The sequence below is a fragment of the Lotus japonicus genome, chromosome 3, assembly GCF_012489685.1.
Source record: "Lotus japonicus ecotype B-129 chromosome 3, LjGifu_v1.2".
NCBI lineage: Eukaryota > Viridiplantae > Streptophyta > Magnoliopsida > Fabales > Fabaceae > Lotus > Lotus japonicus.
In genome coordinates this window covers 61,832,443-61,852,710 of record NC_080043.1, presented here as the reverse complement: position 1 = coordinate 61,852,710, position 20,268 = coordinate 61,832,443, and the positions used below count along the sequence as shown (strand labels likewise).

Here is a 20,268-nt window from a genome sequence, read left to right as displayed (position 1 = left end):
TCATGATGATCCATAAAGTTATTGTCAAAGTTTTTTAGGTCTGCAAATTTTATCCTCTGTTCTTCTGCTATGTAAAATTAGCACATCATCTCCCCATACCCTGCTTCACCACCGCCACTGCAAGGGGCTCACTTTCTTTTCTTTTTTGACTTTTATTCCCTTACTGATTAAGATTTTTACTTCTTTTTTTTCGTTTTTTTGCTGCTGCCATTTTTCGTTTCTGGGCCAGCAAGCCCAATCATTTTTTATTGTTTTGTTTAGTTATAATAATAATAATATTTTCCGATGTATCAAAAGAAAATAATAATAATAATAATAATAATAATAATAATGCTAATTTTACCCCTCAACTAAAAGAAATTTTATTTGAACAAATTTTATCCCTTTTTATCTTATTTGAACAAATTTTTATTTTGTCTCCTTTATTTTACATAATTCGAAATTAAATTAAAGATAAATTCCAATAATATTTTGTTTATACCAAATGTCATCCATTCATTCTAAATATATTATATATAGGTTGGTAGATAGATTATAGATATTAGAGGGTTATCTAAATAACTCATGAGGAAAATTGGGTTAAATCATTCATTGCATAGGTGTACCAATCATATTGCAACATGTGTTTTTATATTATCCATCTCACTTAATAAATCTCTTCTATTTTACATTTTTCATAATATTAATTTATTAAATAATTCAATTGCAAAATGAACCTATAAATTTAAATAATAGCATAAGAATCCTTTTTATAAAAAATCTCCAATCCCCATTTTCTTTTAGGGTTAGGGTTTAAATAATAGCATAAGTTGCCGCCCCTCTTTGATTGTGCACAGCCCCTGCCACGAGACACCTAATCGAAGAAAGTGGGATATCCCATTTTCTTTCAGGCTTTCTTCTCTGAATCTGATGCATACCAGAGATAGTTGCTGAGCCTCTTCCATATTCATAATTCAGGTCTGGATCAGGCTTTTATAGATGCCCACCCAGTCTTCTATTATAAAGAGATAATAGGCTTGAAAGAGCCATTTGATTGAGCAGTTTGCCACCGTGAGTTCTTGCAACATGACAAGTTGGGATTGCTCCAATCTGCAACCATAAATTTCACATCGACTGCATAAACACACGGTTACTATCTAACTCAACTTGTCCTCTATGCAGAGGGACACTCTATGCATCTGGTTTTGCATTTGAGAGAATCGTAAGACGAGCTTGGAAGAAAATGAGAATTAGGGATTTGGGTTTTTTTAGAAAGGAGTTATATGCTATTAAAATTATAGTTTTATTTTACAATTGAATTATTTAATAAATTAAATATTACGAAAATGTAAAATAAAAGATATTAATTAAGTGAGGTCGATAATATAAAAACACATGTTGCAATATGATTGGTGCACCTATAGTAATTTTAAAAAAGGAGCTAATGGATTGGAAGTAAAAATTGTACTAAGACTACACCTTCAAATGCAAGGACGAGAAGAATACTGCTAAAGAAAACACCTCATCTTCTACCAGTAAGTCAAAACTACATTTTGGACTACTTATTGATGCAAAATGCAGTATCTCAGAGTTTATCTTAACCTTAAACTCTTGTGTCCCAACTGTCATGAGGCATTTTTGGCTACAGAAACTGATCGACCTCCTGCAAGTGATTTTAGACCTGGATCATCTATCATACAGACTTTGTTAATTATGTGCTGAACAATTACATGGATATATATACACATCGACTGATAGAAGATGAGGAAACAAACTTCCTAGAACGCTAACATAATTCAAAAACCGCTGGTGTTTCTGATGCTGCAAATGTGGTTCAGCAGGCTTATGAAAGGTGAAGCGAGATCGTGAGGAGTCACAAGCAGCTACCAAAATGGAAGAGGCCTTAAGAAGGAAGCAGAATGTTTCATGAAAATGTTACCTTAATCCAGCTAAGGGAAGGGGAGGCATGAAGGATGAAGTGTGATTAACAATGGCAAGGAAAATAGCAAGGAACCAGTTAATCAAATGGGTAGAGCAGTAGGAGCATCTAACTTATGCACATCATATAATAGGGATGCCTGGTTGAACGAAATTAGTACGAAACTCATGAAAAGAAAGCTATAAAAGAAATTAGTAAGAAACTCAGGAAAATTCAGTCAAATAATGTTGATAAGTTTGTGGTGAAAGAGAGTGGAAATTGCATACAGAAATCTATTGAGGAAGGAGAAAAATCTGTGCTCAAAATAACATTGTTGAAGACAGTCTTTCAACACCACTTAGATCCACGAGAAATTAGAATTATTTCAAGGGGAGAGATGCTTCGTTTCTCTCATCAGGTACCTTCATACTTTCTTACGGGTCTAGAAGCTCAGAATGCTCCAAAGGGTTGCAGAGTGCCAGACCCAGCATTTGAACTCCTTGAGCTAATACATGTCGTGAACGAGGAAGACATGGTGGACAATGGGGATAGTGCTATGAAACTAAGCTATGACATGTTTCCCTATTGATTCGGTGCATCCACAACAGGAAATGCTTCACGAATCTTGGTACATGCAGGGCAATCACACCCTCCAGTGCATAATCCATGCAGTATATGATGAGGAGTTCTTGTCGGATCTGGAAATGGATCAGGCAACCATCGATATCTGTCTGTCATCTGTCAATTAAAACAAATTATCAGAAACAAGTCATAAACAATAGAACTTAAATAAACTAAACTTCTGATATCCTTATTACATCTACGAGATTTTGCATGATCGGTGGTCCGGCCCTTGGATTCGCTTCTATGGCATTCACGAGTGCTTTCCTGCTCAGTTTTATAAAGTGAGAAATCTCCAAGGTTCGAGCAATGATTAGCCCCCTCTTAAACATAGCTCCAACTTCTCCAAACGTAAATCCTTGACCAGTGGACGGCTTCCAAAACAAAACAAAACAAAATTGTTGGTGTCAAGTTTGGAAGTTATATTCAGGTCATACAGTATAGTTTAAATTGAAACAAAACAGTTATGCTACTTATAGATGAAACAGTAGAAACACCCCACATTCATCTCATTTTTCTCTTTTATCTCTAGTTAAGAAATTAAACTATATATCCATGTAATTGTTCATAGATAATTAACAAAGTCTATATCTCTTGAATTTCTTTTTTTTCTCACTTCTTATCACATCATTAGTTCTCTCTTCTTGGTGTCTGATAGCACTGGCAAATCAAAAACTAACAAGATAGCAGAATTCACAGTAGAAAATGTAGAACTGGAACAATTTCTGAATATGAAAGCTTGATTGAAGAAGAATCCTGAGGAAGAAGAAGATAACAGAAACTGAGAAGCTCAACTGAATTGGGATTCAGTTGAAGCTCTCTAACTACCTGATTCAGTTACAACAACCCAACAATATGAAAAACTAACTAACTATGAACCATGGGTTCCTATTTATAGTCTCTCTAACCACAAGGTTTATTAAGCACTAATCTAATTATTAAGCACTCAGCTAATCCCCCTTATTGCGTCTGACATAGACTTTACGGATAAGAGGCTTTTGCATCCTCTTGACCCTATCAGTGTCTACCTAACATTTTCCTAAACAAAAATAAAATGCAATATTTAAATGTTATGATATACCAGCTGCCGAGGAATTAGAATCTCAACAACATCAGCTCCATCATTATCAAAGGGATCCTGCAGCCGTTAATATTCATCATTAAAAAAGCAATTCTCTAATAATTAAGAACTATTTAAAATTTATTAAAGGTTTAACAGAAATGAAATGCAATGTTGCAATGTTGTGATATACCTGAGTAATAGCCACATCCCACGTGAGTTTCTGCAACAGTTAATATTTATAAATTAGAAACTCAATTTCGTAATTATTAATTGAGGATTCTTTAAAATTCATTATAAAGTTGCTTTAGCCGTCATACTTACCACATCCCCAGAAACAAGTATATAGATGTGTGAATTACACTCCTTAACTGATATAACCTCTTCGTCACGGTCAAAGTACTCTGGTTCCATTTCTGGCACCTGTTATTAAAGAGTTTTAGATCCTCTAATAATCAACTGATATATAAAGACACAAGGATGTTATCTGTACCAGTGACGAAAGAAAGTCTTCGACTTGTGGGACATTCTGGAAGAGGATGGATTTCTTCACAACTTCTAAATACAAATGCACTGCAATTTTCGTCCGAATTCCTCTAGGCAGGCTACTCATCACAAGTTGATGCTTCTTATTTTGAGACTCAAACTCCACACTGAGATGTGACCACATGAGATCTTGAAGATCTTGAGGCAGGTGATTTCTCAATGCAAAATCTGAGACTTCAGTAACTTTGTCTCTCTACAATCATGGATAAGTCAACAGTTAGATTATGTATTATATGAAAATATATTATTTAACACGTGCTTTAAATAAATGAATAAGTTTACGAAAATACATCCTCATTAGTTGGTGAAAACCATTGTTTTTATTCTAACATTTGAAAAATCTTAGACTTGCTTACGACGAGCAAATGATAAATTAAGCAATAGAAGAAAAAACTTACGAAGTTCATTGTCGCAATTGTGTTGCGGACTATTAGTTCAATGATGCAAGCTCCAATGTAAAGAGAAAGTCCACTTGCGAAGAGGAGATACACGATGATAAAAACCATCTCTGAGAAGGTTTTTGCTGAAAAATCCCCAAAACCCGTTGTATTGAATGTCACTGTAGACCAATACAGTGAGGTGACATACTTCACCAAGAGTGTTGATTTCTTGAAGTCAGCATGTTTTGATCCAATCCAAGTCTCTTTTGGATCTGGATGCCTATCAGCAATAGCATAGCTAATGCAGCCTCCACAATGAAGAGCTAATAAGGTAATCTGCAAGGAGAAAGTCACAATTATTATTTAATTTACTTATAAAAAATATTTGTTGGTTTTTAGAGTCTAAAATGGGAAGAAAAACAAAGGGCTTAGACTACAATTATTATGTGTTTAAGCCTGTAGACTGTGTACTGGGTCAAGACTACATTACACTAAAAGGGGAGTGGGAAGAGAAAGGGTGTGTAATCACTAATGGATATGCTCCGTGCAATCTGACTGAGAAGAGGCGTTTGAAGTAAATAAAATTAGATAAGGTTTCAAGGACTTACACAAATAATTTTGAAGATCCTAATCAAAAAGTAATTGTTCTTCACATCCTTTTCCAGTCTGAAGAAAATTCAGCCAATAAGTACTATATTATTGGATAAATCTAGAATCATAGTCATAATAATAAATAAATATAGGACCTTGTGAAATATGAATGGAGCAGGAAAAGACGCCACAATCGAATCATCTTAAAGATGAAGCCCCAGATGCTTCGATGACCCCAGAAGTGGAAGCGGTACATGAACGCTAAAGCATCGCAAATTAATCCAAACCAATTGTTGCATACATACCTGCAAGTTTAATTCAATAAGCTTAGAAAAATAAAGTTAGATAGAATAAAATGTTGATTTGGTAGATATTTACCTTCTAGCGATGCTCATGTGATCAGTAACCATAAGGTTAGTTCTTGCATCAAAATATGCAACCAAAATGATATTTATAATGAAATCAATGATGATCCAGACTTCGATCATGATGTCGATGATGGACATGGGGGAGTTTTCATCCATAAAAGCGAATTGAAAGGGCCACACCAAAGCTGGGTATAGAATTACAATCTTCAATAGTGTCTGCAGAATACTGCAATAACAACAAAAATAGCATGAGAGAAGAAAGAAGGAAATTATAGTATGCAAGGTATAAAAAAGAATTATTACCAGTAAGCTCTATTGTACGGCGGAATTATCCAGAATGGAAGGTTGTTTCCGTTGATGAGAGCTCGCTGATGGGGCAAAACATCACTATATGAAAGGATTCTCTGAACAAATAGTAATTAGTTTGTTAGTTAAGGGTAGTTGATAGTTAAGGCAGTTAAGCAGGTATGTTAGTTTGTAATTAGAAAAGGCCATGTCATGCCTAATGTTTTTTTTTAAACAAGAAAGGGATTGCACAATGCTTTCTTCATCTTTGATTGGGACAAGTTGCTGAAAATTAAAAGGGAACCAAGTGCATACAAAAATAAGGAAATAAATTTTGTCCTCTGCCTCTCAAGCAAGATAACACGCAACCAGAACACATGACTTCACTTTTGATCACACCACTTAAACTCCATTACTGCTTCTTCCAAAGGAGGACTCTTCTACATTGCCCTAGCCCTTCATCTCCATCAAGAACACACACAAAACCTCCATTCAACTTCGTTTCATCTCCTAAGAGCAGCAACACCATAAACCAACTCCTCCTCCCACCATATACCATCACTTCTTCCATCCCCTGACCTCCAAAACTACCAATTCACTACCCATGGCATCATACCACAACCCCCCCCCCTTTCTTCAATACTTCATTCCCTTTCCTCCTACACACCATAGCAAATAATCATCTCTCTTCAAATCACCATGAAAATACCCAGTTCGTTACCTCAAACTCCTTCTCCTCACCATCAAAGAAATCAAAACCCCCATGACTACCAACTTCCCCTGCCACTGAACCACTAGGCAACAACCAAGCCCTTCACCCAACCACAACTTTCCCCTTCATGAAGCCACTCCAACAGTACCTAAACCTGGCAAGCCACTACCAACAAACCATCAAGCCATCTTAGAACCGCACCACCACCGATCTGAACCTCCCCGTTCACCATAGCCATTCCTCAATCTCCACCGCCAGAAGGAAAAGATGAAAGGAAGAATAAAAACTCCAATATCACGCACCACACAGAACCCAAACCACAATCAATCAGAGAGGGAGGTGAAAGAAAACCCCACTCACCGGAAACCACCACCGCAGCCGCCATTGAGAACGTGCAAGCTCGGTACAGCAGCTACCAACACCGGAACCAACCCTCACCACCAAACCAAAAAACCACCACCGTGGGACCCCATCGTTCCGTCGGAAGCACCGCCGCCGCCACTAAACATAATCCTAGTCTTTCTCCCCTCGTGCACCATCATACCAGAGCCGCCGCCGCTCTTCTAGTCGCGACCTTCCCCTCCGATCTACCATTGCGAAACCCCAACGGAGGAGAACCTCGATCGCCGCTGCTCTCTGTTCTCCCAGCGCCGCGCCGGAGACCGCTGCATCCTGCAGTGACCGGCCATGACGTCGTCTTCTGCAGCCCAGGACGTGCCAAGCAAGAACCGTTGCGGAGGATTGAGCGCTCCACCGCCGTGAAAGCTGGGCTCGGCGGCGCAAATGAGAGAGAAGGGCGATACAGAGACGTTGAGAGAGAGGAGTCATGCCTAATGTTACTTGACTTACTTCTCTCAATTCTCTCCTCTCTATCTCGGTTGTGTTTGTGCATGAGTTTCCAATGTGTCTAATGTCCCTAAGGTGAAGAACAACCTACTCAATTTGGGCCACCCCTTGAGAGAGAGAGAGAGAGAGAGGTTATATGAAGATCAAAGAAAATGTGTCAAAGGAAGGAATTGATATTGAAGGAACCACTTTCAAACAACAAGAATTTTAAAATAGGAATTGGAAATGGGGGTCAACATGCTTGAAGTCAACAATGCTAAATCAACCTTAATTTTAGAAGCCTACCTAATATTAGGATTTCTAGTGAACTATGTGATGAGTTCCTAAAAAGTAAAGGGTCCAAACTTCATATACACCCAGGGCGGAACTTGAAGAGGACATAAGGGAGCCATGGCTCCTTCAAAATTCTTAGAAAACTCTTACATAATGCCCATGATAAAAAAAAAATGTTTCACTCATATTATATATACTGTAATTTGTATACTGTCACACAAACTTCGTGGTGACTTGGTAGAAAGTCATCATTCCTCTCTTTTTGAGATACTGGGTTCGAATCCCATATGTGTCAGTATTTAGGTTACTTAGGCAAAGTGTTTGGCTCAATTTTCTTTAGCAAAGAAGAAACTTAATGAAAGAGAGAAATTGATGCACCCAGGTTACCATTCAACATGTGCATACAGGGAATTCAATCCTTTAACTTAGAGTATAATTTTTATAGGGGCTGAAGTTTGATGAATCAAATTGGAGTAGGGGTGGAGCCACGTGGGTATGAACTTACCAAGTTCTCTAATATAAAAGGATGTAAATCTAGAGTATACATTTACATTTTTCATTCTCTTCATTGTAGTTTTATTTTTTTACTCACTTTTCTTTCTATCTCCTTCTTTTATATTATATCACTATTTAATATCTCTTAATTCTCTTTCTTTTATTTCTTTATCTCTCAGTAATATAGTTTGAATTGAAGTATGAATAGATCTTTATGAATCTACTGAAAAATTTAACTTGATTCTCAAATTTTTCGAACTTTCCAAATAAATCCTTAACTAGTTTTCAATCAATTAAAATATAAAGACTCATTTTAAAATATCAATAAACTATAAAGATCTAGTCATTGGATAGTTTAATCCTTATTTCCCAAAAGAGGCATTAAATCGGTAAAGAACTAAAGATAGAGTAGAAAAATACCATATCTTGTGTGCACCGGCAATCAAATCTCACAGAAATTCCTCTGCACAACAATTCACATAAAAAAAAAATCAATAATTAACATATACTTTAATAGGAAATAGTAGTACTAATTAACATATCAAGAGGACGTGTTTGAAGTGAGTATTTACAAACAGAAAGGAAGGCGCGTGTGTGAAAAATTGTGTGTGTGTGTGAGAGAGAGAGAAAGAGACCACAGTATCTTCATCAGCAGGCAGCAATTTGCAATGAAATCACAGTGACATTCTTCCACACCACTATCTGCACAATTGCGCCATCAACGTCATTAACGCAGACAAATTCATTTCTCCACAACAATGACTAAATAAAATCATCAATAACTAACTTCGATTCAAGAGAACAAGCGATTAAGAACTCGTAGTTAAACAATCAACTTGACGTTCTTCACACAGTAAAGATATGAAAAAAGAAGATTTCGCAAGAAACGCAGGCATGAAATCAGAATCATCAACAAACACTGAACGTGACAAATTTGTACTCGAAGAAACACAGGCGGCGATTCTCAGAAACGCAGCACCAGAAGCATTAAATGCATCATATCGGAGGAGAAGAAACTTAAACCAATCGGAAACGGAATGAAACAAAATGAAATCGAAAGTCGAAACGAAATCGATTGAAATCACAGAAGTGAACCTTGGTACTCACTCGCTCAATGGTCGTCGATCTTCCTCTCACGGAGAACAGTGAAAACGGCAACTAAGCTTGAGAGCTGAAGTGAACGAACTCGTCCCTGCAACAACAATGTGACGATGGAAATTAACTAAAATCAGCGAAGAAGATCGATGAATGAACAGTGTTGGTTTTTACTACGACGATTGAAGAAGAAGGAAACAGCAAATTGAGATCGATTTGGAGCACTATTAATACCGTACGTTCAGAACGAGTGTTTAATTTCATTTCTTTGCTGAATCTGGACTTGACTAACCCATATTGCAGTGTTTGTTTCCCGAGAAAATGAGAGAAAATTTGTTATGCGTGTGTGTGCAACAAAACGGGAATTGCAGAGTGAGTGAGTGAGTGAGGGAAGGTTGTGCAATGGACGTTGGGGAAAAGATTCTCCTCGTTCACTCGCGCTCGCAATTGCTCAAGGCAATCTTCGTGGAATTACCGAAAAGTCCCTACCGTACTTTTGGCGTTAGTGGTGAGTGAGACAGCCACTGAAACCATGACACGTCTACATATTTTTCAAGCAAGAGTTTTTGAAAGCCTAAGAATTTAGGAAGATTTGCATTAAAAAGTAGGAAAAAATTTTAATAATAAATACTTTATTATTTTTTACAGACAGATTATTGTAAAAATATATGAATTTTAACCTTTTCTTATTGAAAAATTACATCTATTTAATCATGTCAGTAGTTGCTTCCTCAAGTTTCTATTTTGTGGAGTTCAAAAAAAAAAATTCTATTTTGTGTTATGACTCATAAATGTCATTACCATTTCTGAATCATAGATCTATCATTTTTTTTTAGAATGACATTAATTTTATCTTGTCTTTAAAATTAGAATGACCTTTTTTTTTGTGTAAAAAGTAAGAATGACATTAATTTCATGACAAATTGTCAATGATGACTGAGACAATTTCAAAGTCTTAGCATTTTTGCTTCTTGTTAAATTGATCCTTACGTTCAAAAAAAAAAATTTGATCCTTACTGTAATATGAAGAAGAAAAAACGAACATTGCACCCGGCCCCAACCTTACGTTATTCACATAGACTAATTCATTTCTTCACAACAATAAAAACCATCATTAAATAACACAAACTAACTTCGATTTTTTTTTTTGAGTAAAGGTTCGGCCTTAGAGCATCTCCAATGCATAGTTGCTAGTTGGGTTGCTTAAAAACTATTTCAGTGGGTCCAGACTGACACATAGGATTTAAGCAACCCAAGCAGAATTCGCTCAAACCACGGTTGCTTAGTTTACTTTTAGTTGTGTCCCATTATACCTCTTATATTTATATTATTTCAAGGTAATGACACTATACAAGTACATGAATGAAAGAGAAAATATGAATTTTTAGTCAAAAAGTAAGGAGATAGAAAATAAGCAACCGTTGCTTAAATAAGCAACTGTTGCTTAAATTTAAGCAACACAACTGCCACGTCATGTTGCTCCAGTGGTGCTCCAAAATAAGCAACGTTGCTTAAGTTGCCAACTGGATTTAAGCAACCCCCATTAGAGATGCTCTTAGCCAATTTCATTAATCAATGTAAGTGGAATCTACAACCAAGGCATGAGCAACAACAGGTGGAGGCTCATGCCACCAAACATGGAAAGGGAAATTACTAGCTAGAGCTGCCAGTTCATGGGCCACACTGTTAGCCTGTCTTCTAGCATGACTGAAACATATTACAGGGAACAAAGAAAATAATACTTTACAATCTTGTATCACTGCTTCTATATCTGGCGGACATGAACCAGTACGTAAGGCATGTATTACAGCTAATGAATCAGACTCCACAATCACATTTTCCAAATCCATTTCAGATGCCATTTGAAGACACCAACGAACAGTATAGGCTTCAGCTAATAAGGAATCCAGGCGATATTGCTCCACCTTCGTTGCTGCCATCATAAGTTCACCCCTATCTGATCTAGCAACCAGTCCAAATCCAGTGGAGTTATGACCTGACCAACCAGCATCTACATTTAATTTAATGACTCCTTGTGGTGGTGCTTCCCATCTGATATTCCTTGCTTGCTCATCAACCCTTGATTCACATCGTTCTTGAGCCTCTATCCACTCCAAATGGTTATTTATAGATAGTTGTATCATCATTCCTGGATCAGCCACTACCTGATTGAAATAAGCATTATTCCTTGCCCTCCAAATAACATGAAGCACTTGTATAACAGCCATAACCCAATCTTCATCTTGCTGGCGAAATCCTTGCTCAAGCAATTCACTAAAACCAAGTGAGACAGAATCAGAATGCAAGCCTAGAGGATGAGCGAACCATGCAGCTCGTGCCCAATTACAATGCCGAAAAAGATGATTTAAATTTTCCTCTACTTGTTGCTGGCATAGTAAACACTCTTGTTGGACTTGCATTCCTCTCTTTGCCAAGTTAGCTCTACATGCCAAGGTGTTTGTTGCAGCCTTATAAGCAAATTGTTTAAATTTGTTTGGAATCTTTGCTGACCAGATTGCTTTCCAAGGGAATTGTGTCCCAACTGAGGAACTTGCTTCATTGCTCATCTTTTTATTTTGCAGTTGGATATATGTTGATCTTACTGTAAAATCTCCAAACCTGCTCCATCTCCAGAAAGCTCTATCTCTTCCTTCTGCCCAACTCAAAGGTATAAGTTTTATTTTTTGAGCTTCTGGATGATTGAATATCTGATCTATTAGTGATCCATTCCATCTCCTGCTTTCCTGCAAAATAAGTGAAGAAACCCGAGCATCTTGTGGTAGAATGGTCTGATGAGAATGAATTACATCATCTCCACATCCAGGGAGCCATGCATCATGCCATATCCTAATATCTTTACCATCTCCTACCCTCCATTTCAATCCTTCCTGCACAGTCCCAAGTGTCTCCCATATACTCCTCCAAGAATAACTTGGTTGGAAACCAAGTTGAGCATTCAGTATAGAAGTTCGGGGGAAATACCTTGCTTTCAATACTCTATACAGCAGTGAATTCCCAGTCAGTAATAGCCTCCATGCTTGCTTGGCTAATAATGCATGATTGAAATCAACCAGATCTCTGAAGCCCATCCCACCTCTATGCATTGGTTTACATAATTGCTTCCAACTGATCCAATGAATTTTACGTTCATCTCGCTGCTGTCCCCACCAAAAGCTGGACATGGAACCCTCAATCTTGTGGCAAACTTCCTCCGGAATTTTAAAACAACTCATGACATAAGTAGGAATTGATTGGGCTACTAATTTGAGAAGAACTTCTTTACCTGCCTTAGACAATGTTTTCCCCTTCCAATCCTGTAATTTCCGCCAAACACGTTCTTGTACCCTTGCAAAGATTGATTTCTTAGATCTACCAATAATTGTAGGCAAGCCAAGGTACTTGTCATGGATTTCCACAGCCTTTACTCCCATCCTTTCTTGGATCAAAACCTTAACGGTGCTTATCACATTTCGGCTAAATAAAATCTCAGACTTGTCCATGTTAACTAATTGACCTGAAGCTTGCTCATAAAGTTTGATGACCTTTAAAATACAATCTGCCTCCTCTGCAGCTGCTCTTCCAAAAATTAAACTATCATCTACAAAGAATAGGTGACTAATCATAGGAGCCCCCCTTGCTACTGTCACCCCATGGAGATTTTTACCCCTCACATGATCAGCCAACAAACTGGAAAGAACTTCTGCACATAAGATAAATAGGTAAGGGGAAAGAGGGTCCCCTTGCCTGAGACCTCTATGAGGAGAGAAGAAAGGAGCCGGTTCACCATTAATCAGAGGTGCATAGGATACAGAAGACACACACCTGAGAATAAGTTGTGTAAAACCAATAGGGAACCCCATAGATAGCAAAACCTGATGTAAGAAATCCCACTCAATCCGATCATAAGCTTTCGCCATATCTAATTTGAGAGCCATATATCCCTTTTTCCCTTTCCTTTTTTTTCTTCATATAGTGGAAAGCCTCAAAACCAACTAAGGCGTTATCAGTAATAAGTCTCCCCGGAATGAAAGCACTTTGACACTCATCAACCACTGAACCAAGAGTATACTTCATCCGGTTAGCAATACATTTAGTGACAATTTTCATGATCACATTACATAAACTGATTGGCCTGAATTCCTTCCGTCTTTCTGGTGCTTTAACCTTTGGGATTATGCAGATAAAAATTTGATTGATTTCTGTAGGTAACATTTAAGTACCATTTATACAAATTGAATATGATTAGCTTTAAGTACGGTTTTGGTCTAGTATAATATCCGAAGTTTGATTTTTTATTTTTCGTCGAAGTAAAATTTAAATGGGATTTTAAGAAATTTCTCGGCTTTAGTCTTCGTTGGGGGTGTTGGTTCGGCCAACTTGCAGTATGGCATCACCGATATTATATAGAATGATCACGTGTTAAATGAGCGTAACATGTCATTTTTACTCTCCACTTATATAATTATTAATTAAATAAAAATTATTAATTAAAATAATATTAATATATCCAGTGGAATGGCCTCGCATAGCATAGCATGTCTTTATTTTTTTCTCTATTTAATGTATATGTATACACCGATAACCAATCACAGCATATCATGTAAGTGTAATAATAACTTTAATTTTTATTTGAATTAAAACAAAAACAGTTTTTATGTGGCAGAATTTAATTTGATGACTATGTAAAACTTTACAGTGACGGTGCACACACTTTTAATTTGACTAACCCATATTGCAGTGCTTGTTTCGCGAGAAAGTGAGAGAGAAAATGTTGTGAGAGAATTTGTTATGCTTTTGGGGCAGAAAACGAGGATTGCAGCACAAGAACAGTGAGTGAGTGAGTGGGTGAGTGAAGGTTTAGCAATGCACGTAGGGGTAATGAAGGGAACCGTCATGAAATTACAGTTAAGCCCCTACCTCACTAGTGCCATGAGCAACACCAACGCTGGGCTCTTAGCCCAGCTGGAGTTACTAAGAGCCAGCTCTTATTTTTTTCCTGCATTGGAGAGTGCTAAGTTGGCAGGAAGAGGCCCTTAGCTACAGTGTAGAGGCTCTTGCACAAGAGCCTCTGCTTTTTGAGCTCTTAGCTTAAAATATTATTTTTTTCTCTCACTTGTTCATCAACTGATTTTAGAGGAAAGGAACTGAATGATGAATCAACAACAGAATGGGAAGAAGCACCATTAACAGAAACAATATCAAAACTTTATTAATAAAAATTCAAACTTTACATAAAAAATCAAACTTTACAATAACATTCAAAATTTTACAATAAATAATCAAACTTTTACACTGCACATTGATAATTACATAAAAAAATTCATCTTTAGATCCTTGCATGTCTGATCCATGTGCTTGTTGACTCCGATTTGGTGAAAAATCGTTGCTTGGGGGCGTTGGGGTAGGGTTGGGTCCAGTTTGAAGCTTTGTTGGCAGTTGGGGGGCGAAGAAGGTGGCAGTATGGGCGAAAATGGGGGTTTTGGATCGATTGGGGGCGAAAATGGTGGAGGAGAGGGAAGAGAGAATAAGAGAGGAGGAAGAAGATGAAGAATCAGAGAGAAAGAGAGAGGAGCGGCTAAGTTAAAATGTGAGGAAGATAGGGGAAATGAGGTTTATATATGGGGTGACATGTTGAGCAGGTCATCAAGCCGTTGTGGACCGGTCCCTGACCGGTTTTGACCGGCTATAGCCGGTGTTTTTCCCGTTTGGGCTTGAGTTGACCGGTTTACCCGGTCATCTCACTTTCAGTCCAAATGGTTTTTTTTTTTCACTTTCAGCCCAAATTTTTTTAACTTTCAGCCCAAACATTAATATTTAATTATAGTATTAAGGAAATTAAAAGGAAAAAAAAAGGAAATAATTAAATTTAATTATAGTATTGATTTAATATTAAATTTTAATTCTAAATTAGGTTAAAATAAATATTATAAATTAATGTTGTATGGTGGGACACGGGTGGAACCCTTGTAATAGTAATTTAAGAGCCCATGGGTTGGAGCAAAATTTGCTTCAGGCTCTTAAGTCTGATGTGGCAATACGAGCCCACCAGAATAGTGCAAAATAGTGTTTAAGAGCCTTTTAGCATTGGAGTTGCTCTGAGAAGCTTAATCACTAATCGAATTTCCCTCATAAAAATATTATTCAAAATAACATAATGACCAATACAGTCACGACACGTGTACATATTTTTCAAATAAGTGTTTTTGAGCCCTTGTTGTTATATACCCACCCTGTAAATTTCGGAAGACTTGCATTAAAAAGTGAAAAAAAATTCAATAAAATAAAATAAAGAAGAAAATTTCATTTGATTATTTAAAAACGGGTTGTCTAAATGACTCTTGGTTAAAATTGGATTAAATAACCCAATGATGATGTGTTCCAATAATATTGTAACACATGTCTTTATAATTTCCAACTCATTTCATTATTATTTTATATTATTTATTTTTATTATATTCACTTTATTAAGAGTTAAATACATTTTTAGTCCCTAAACTATCATGAAATATTGGTGTTCACTATATATCTATCTCTTTGATCTTCGTTCTCTCCTTCTGAATCACACAGATCTGAAAAAACCCAATACCCAAAATCGTTAAAGTTGTGATCTGTATGGTGTGCTCTGATCTGGGTTAGCAACTGCCTGGCACAGTGGCTTGATGGCGGCTCACGGCGTGGTGGTTTGACTCTGGTGCGTTGGTGCGAGGGCTGGTTCAATGGCGATGTTTGTGGGTTGCGTGGTTTCAGGGACTTGGTGGTGTTCTTCCTTTGTTCTGACATTCTATAACTTAGAGCGCTCTTCAATTTGGGGGGAAATTTTTTGTAATGAGTTTCTGGGTTTAAAGTTCATTTCCCTCTTTTTTTAATTGATTGAATCTCATTTAAATTTTTGGGTAATAGTATATCAAATTGACACTGCAACATTTCTATTTGGGGAGTAATTGTTCATATGTGGATTTTATGATCACATAATTCTCTCTCATTTTTTTAATCCCAGATTTTGTTTTCGTTTTCTTCTCTAGAATGATGCTTTCTTCTTTGATTTTGAATTTGGCTCATGCATTAATTAGATGGGAATTCTTTATGATCAAGTGAAATAGTTTTTTAAGTCTATTTTCTTATGTATTCCCTGTTTCAAGACCAAAATAATCTGTAAATAGACACTAACATTTCCGGGTTGATGGTTAATTTCTGGGATTATTGTAGAATTTTGGGGTTTGTGATGAATGTCTAGGTTACTCATGAACATGATGAAAGTTTAATTTTTTATTGTAGTCACTCTCCACTCTCCAGGTATGAATTGTTGGTATTAATTCTCGAGTAAAACCCGTGTCATTAAAAACTACAATTGACCATGCTCATAATCATTAAAACTAGATATAAAACTCGTGCGTTGCACGGGTTTGTTTATACTCCCTCTGTTCCTATATATAAGTCCATTTTACCTAATTCTCTTAGATTAAGAAAAGTAGTTACAAGCAATAAATTTGTAAAAGAATTTATTCATTTTCCTAGACTACCCTTATTTAATTTCTTATAAATTTCTCTCTCCAAGTTATTATTTCAAAACCTCATGGTCTCTTTCATATTAAATATGAGGATAGTTTTGGAAAAAAATAATTAATGTTCCATTGATATTGTAAATTGACTTATATTTAGGAACAAGAAAAACACTAAAAAATGACCTTATAATAAGGAACGGAGAGAGTAATATTTTAAAAAATCATATACAATTATTATAGTTAAAATAAATATATAAATATTTAATTATAAAATATAATAAAATAGATAATAATTGAGGTGTGACATTTCATTGAATAGAATTAGAGTTTTATTGATGTAGAAAATTAATATTACTCAAATTTAATAATTGATGTAAATAATTAATAGACATTTCATTTAAGATTTTTTATATAATACTCCCTCCGTTTCTATTTAACTGTCCGGGAAGAGAAGAAACACACATATTAAGAAGTGCAATTAATTTTGTTGGTTTTCATAAAAGTAGTATTGGTTTTTCATTTTTTACCCTTTAGATTGCATTTTATCTTTCTTCATTTATTGATCTGATAAGGGTATTAGTTGTAAAAACATCATTTAATGCTCTCTTGAAATGGTAAATGGACAGTTAAATAGGAACAAATTATTTTTCTCAAAGTGGACAGATAAATAGGAACGGAGGGAGTAATATAGAAAACAATTAATTGAATTTGAAATATTTTAAATCAAGTAATAATTTTTGCCCGGTTTGCGTCAAGAGAAGGCTCTTCGCATCGCATTTGGCGAGTTCTCTTGTTGTTCATTATAGCTTCGTTGTATTTGGACATCGCGGTGTAGTTTTTTGTGTTCTTTTAGCCTTCCTCTTGTAATTAAAAAAAGTAATAATTTTTTCATATCATAAATAAGTTATAATGACATTTTTTACTTTATATCATCAATAAATAATTTTATCAATTATAAGTGTAATTTTTTTTTTATTAAATTTAACTTTATTCAACTTTGGTCCTGGTTATTTTCCTCTATTTATGCTTCATCAAATCAATTTTACTAATATAAAATCGATCAAATAATTTTTTCAATGCATACACATATTAGGAGCACAAAGTTAAAGAGGTGAAAAAGGTGCAAACAAAAAACCTTTCAATAACCAGAGATAAAGTAAAAGTTAAACTAAGAAAAAAGATGTAATGTTACAGTTTGAATGAAAGAGTTATATTTAAAAAGTAGTTCTGCAATATAAATCATAAAGTAAAAGAATTTTTTTTTTCCACCCATATCATGAAATGCTATTTATGTATATAGTTAAGCATACACATTACACAGTAGTACATGTGAAATACATGTTTCTTCAAGCTTTAGTATAAAATGAAAGGGAATGATGAAGAATAACTAAGATAAATTAAAAAACCAAAAAAATTAGTAAAAGAAAAAATGTGCAAAAACATAAATCCTTGAATAATTTTGTTTATACATACAATATATATTAGAGCCTCAAATTAAACACCCCAGCGTGAGCAAGGAAAAGGTGAGTAAGAAACCGAGAAGGGTTAAGCAAGGTGGGGTAAAAGGATAGAAACAATGGTGGTTTTAGAGCATAAAAATATCAAAGTAGGTGAGAGAACAAAGAAGAAACCATAAAAGGACAAATAGGACCTTACCAAAGCAAGATATGAAAACAAATAACAAAAGAAATACATGTAGCACCCAAGATGGGGGTTGAATGAAAGTTGCATAAAACTCAAATAGATGAGGTGTATTTATACTTGAAGATTAAGCATTGAAGAATATGGAAGGTCTTACTAATTTTAAATAATGGGATGAATGATTAATGACTCATAAAAAATGAATCTGATCCTTATTTATAACTGATAGTATTAATTGAATTTGGGAAAAGGAATCGGTGAAGATAAAGATGACATATTTCCATTAGTTGAAGGGAATTTGCACTTTCAATAACAATATGTATTCAAATTTGCACTAAGAAAGATTGACATGCAATTATTATATATATTTTTCAATTATAGAAGCTATATATGTATTCTTTTCATGAGTGACATTATTATTTTTTTTTGATAAGCAATGAGATTATATTGAATGGGAGTACAAGGGGTACTCCAACCCAATACAAGAAAAACAGAAAAGAAAACAACAAGCTAGATAAAAGAAAAAATACAAGACAACAGCCCTACAAAGACGAATACTACCCACCCCCACTTCCTTGAGATTAGACAATATAAAAGGGGCCTCATTAAAACCTTACTTGGATAAAACCCCCTTGGGAAAACCAAGAAAGGAAAAAGAGAACCCATTTTATAAAGTCAAGAGGAAAATCCAAGGAAGTTTACAAAAAAAGTAATAAACCCCAACCTAAAACCACCCCAAAACCAAATACCAGCCATGCCAATTGCATAGCCTCCAACCAATAATAAATTAGAAGTCCATTCCAAGTAGCCTCCAATTCAAAGCAGAAAATAAGCAAACAGCCGGCTCCTAAATAATTCAAAGCAAACAAGTCACTTTCTCACTACGGCAATGACGGATCCAGAAGACAGATTGCAGACCAACCAATTGACAATTCACAAATCCAATCCCACTAAAGTTGGGTAATACAAGAACATGGGTCCATAAGCCATTCAAATAATGAACTTCTGAAATCCTTTACCATAGATGACAGCCAGAGCCAAGCCTTCCACTAGATAATACCTAACAAATTGTTCCAATCAGGAACCTCATTGGAGAACACCAACCTATTTCTCACACACCACACGGACCAAACCACTGACCCCCCAAATAGCCCACCAAGCCCGACACTGCTTCATATTCCAACTGCCATGGACAAATTGCAGAAAATGCAATTGAGGATCACAAGGTAAAACAGAATTGAATCCAAGCCAGTGGAAAACTGAGTACCAAATAGGTGAAATTTTCCTGCAGCAAAACATGAGGTGTTCTACATCCTCCAGTGAGTCATCACAAAAAGGGCATGCTGAATCAGAATCATTTAATTGGATCCCCCTCCGAATAAGGTTTTGTTTAGTTTGAATCCTTCCCCAAAGCAACTTCCAAATAAAAGCTTTCATTGTTGAAGGGGCAGATATTTTCCATAGATGCTTAAATGCCGGAGTCTGATCAAAACTTGTTGTCCCGGTGATTAGAGAATATGCTGATCTAACCGAGTAGCCACCACAAACATCATCCTTCCAAATCCATTTATCCACAGAATCACGGCGCAAAGGGACCTGGTTGACAGCAATTAAGATTTTAGAAACCCAGGCTTGCTCCCATTCCCGCAGATCCCTGCGCCAAGACAAGCTCCAAACCCACTTATTGTCCTCCCAAAGTCCCATATCTGATATCATACAGAGCTGTTGGGTAGAAAGCCTGAAGAGCCTATCAAACTGCACTGCGAGAGGGCCATTACCAACCCAGGAATCCTGCCAGAATCGAATCGAAGAGCCATCACCAATTTCCCTCGCAATAGACTCACCAAACCAATTACCAGCTGGGGGCTCAAAGCAAGTCTTTAAAAGGTCTTTCCACCAAGTAGAAGGAGAAGACAAAGGAACATCACTGGGCATCCCATTAAGCACGTTATATTT

At 36.1% G+C, this 20,268-nt stretch overlaps 1 protein-coding gene across 3 annotated transcripts; it reads right to left on the bottom strand.

Moving 5' to 3' along the window:
• Nucleotides 1–2,086: 2,086 nt before the first annotated feature.
• On the bottom strand, nucleotides 2,087–7,712 carry LOC130745154 (potassium channel KAT1-like). 3 transcript variants are annotated; one of them, XM_057597296.1, is made up of 12 exons: nucleotides 7,592–7,712; nucleotides 5,767–5,867; nucleotides 5,474–5,689; nucleotides 5,251–5,400; nucleotides 5,113–5,170; nucleotides 4,523–4,840; nucleotides 4,072–4,317; nucleotides 3,903–4,001; nucleotides 3,772–3,801; nucleotides 3,600–3,656; nucleotides 2,716–2,892; nucleotides 2,087–2,635 (listed from the first exon to the last, which is right to left on the bottom strand). In XM_057597296.1, the coding sequence occupies exons 3-12, from the start codon at nucleotides 5,617–5,619 to the stop codon at nucleotides 2,480–2,482; spliced, it is 1,437 nt and encodes a 478-aa protein (XP_057453279.1). In that variant the 5' UTR covers nucleotides 5,620–5,689; nucleotides 5,767–5,867; nucleotides 7,592–7,712; the 3' UTR covers nucleotides 2,087–2,479. The 3 variants fall into 3 exon arrangements, with proteins under 3 accessions (XP_057453279.1, XP_057453277.1, XP_057453276.1); XM_057597294.1 differs by lacking the exon at nucleotides 7,592–7,712 and adding an exon at nucleotides 6,821–6,954; XM_057597293.1 differs by lacking the exon at nucleotides 7,592–7,712 and adding an exon at nucleotides 6,064–6,687.
• Between the last annotated feature and the right edge of the window lie 12,556 nt (nucleotides 7,713–20,268).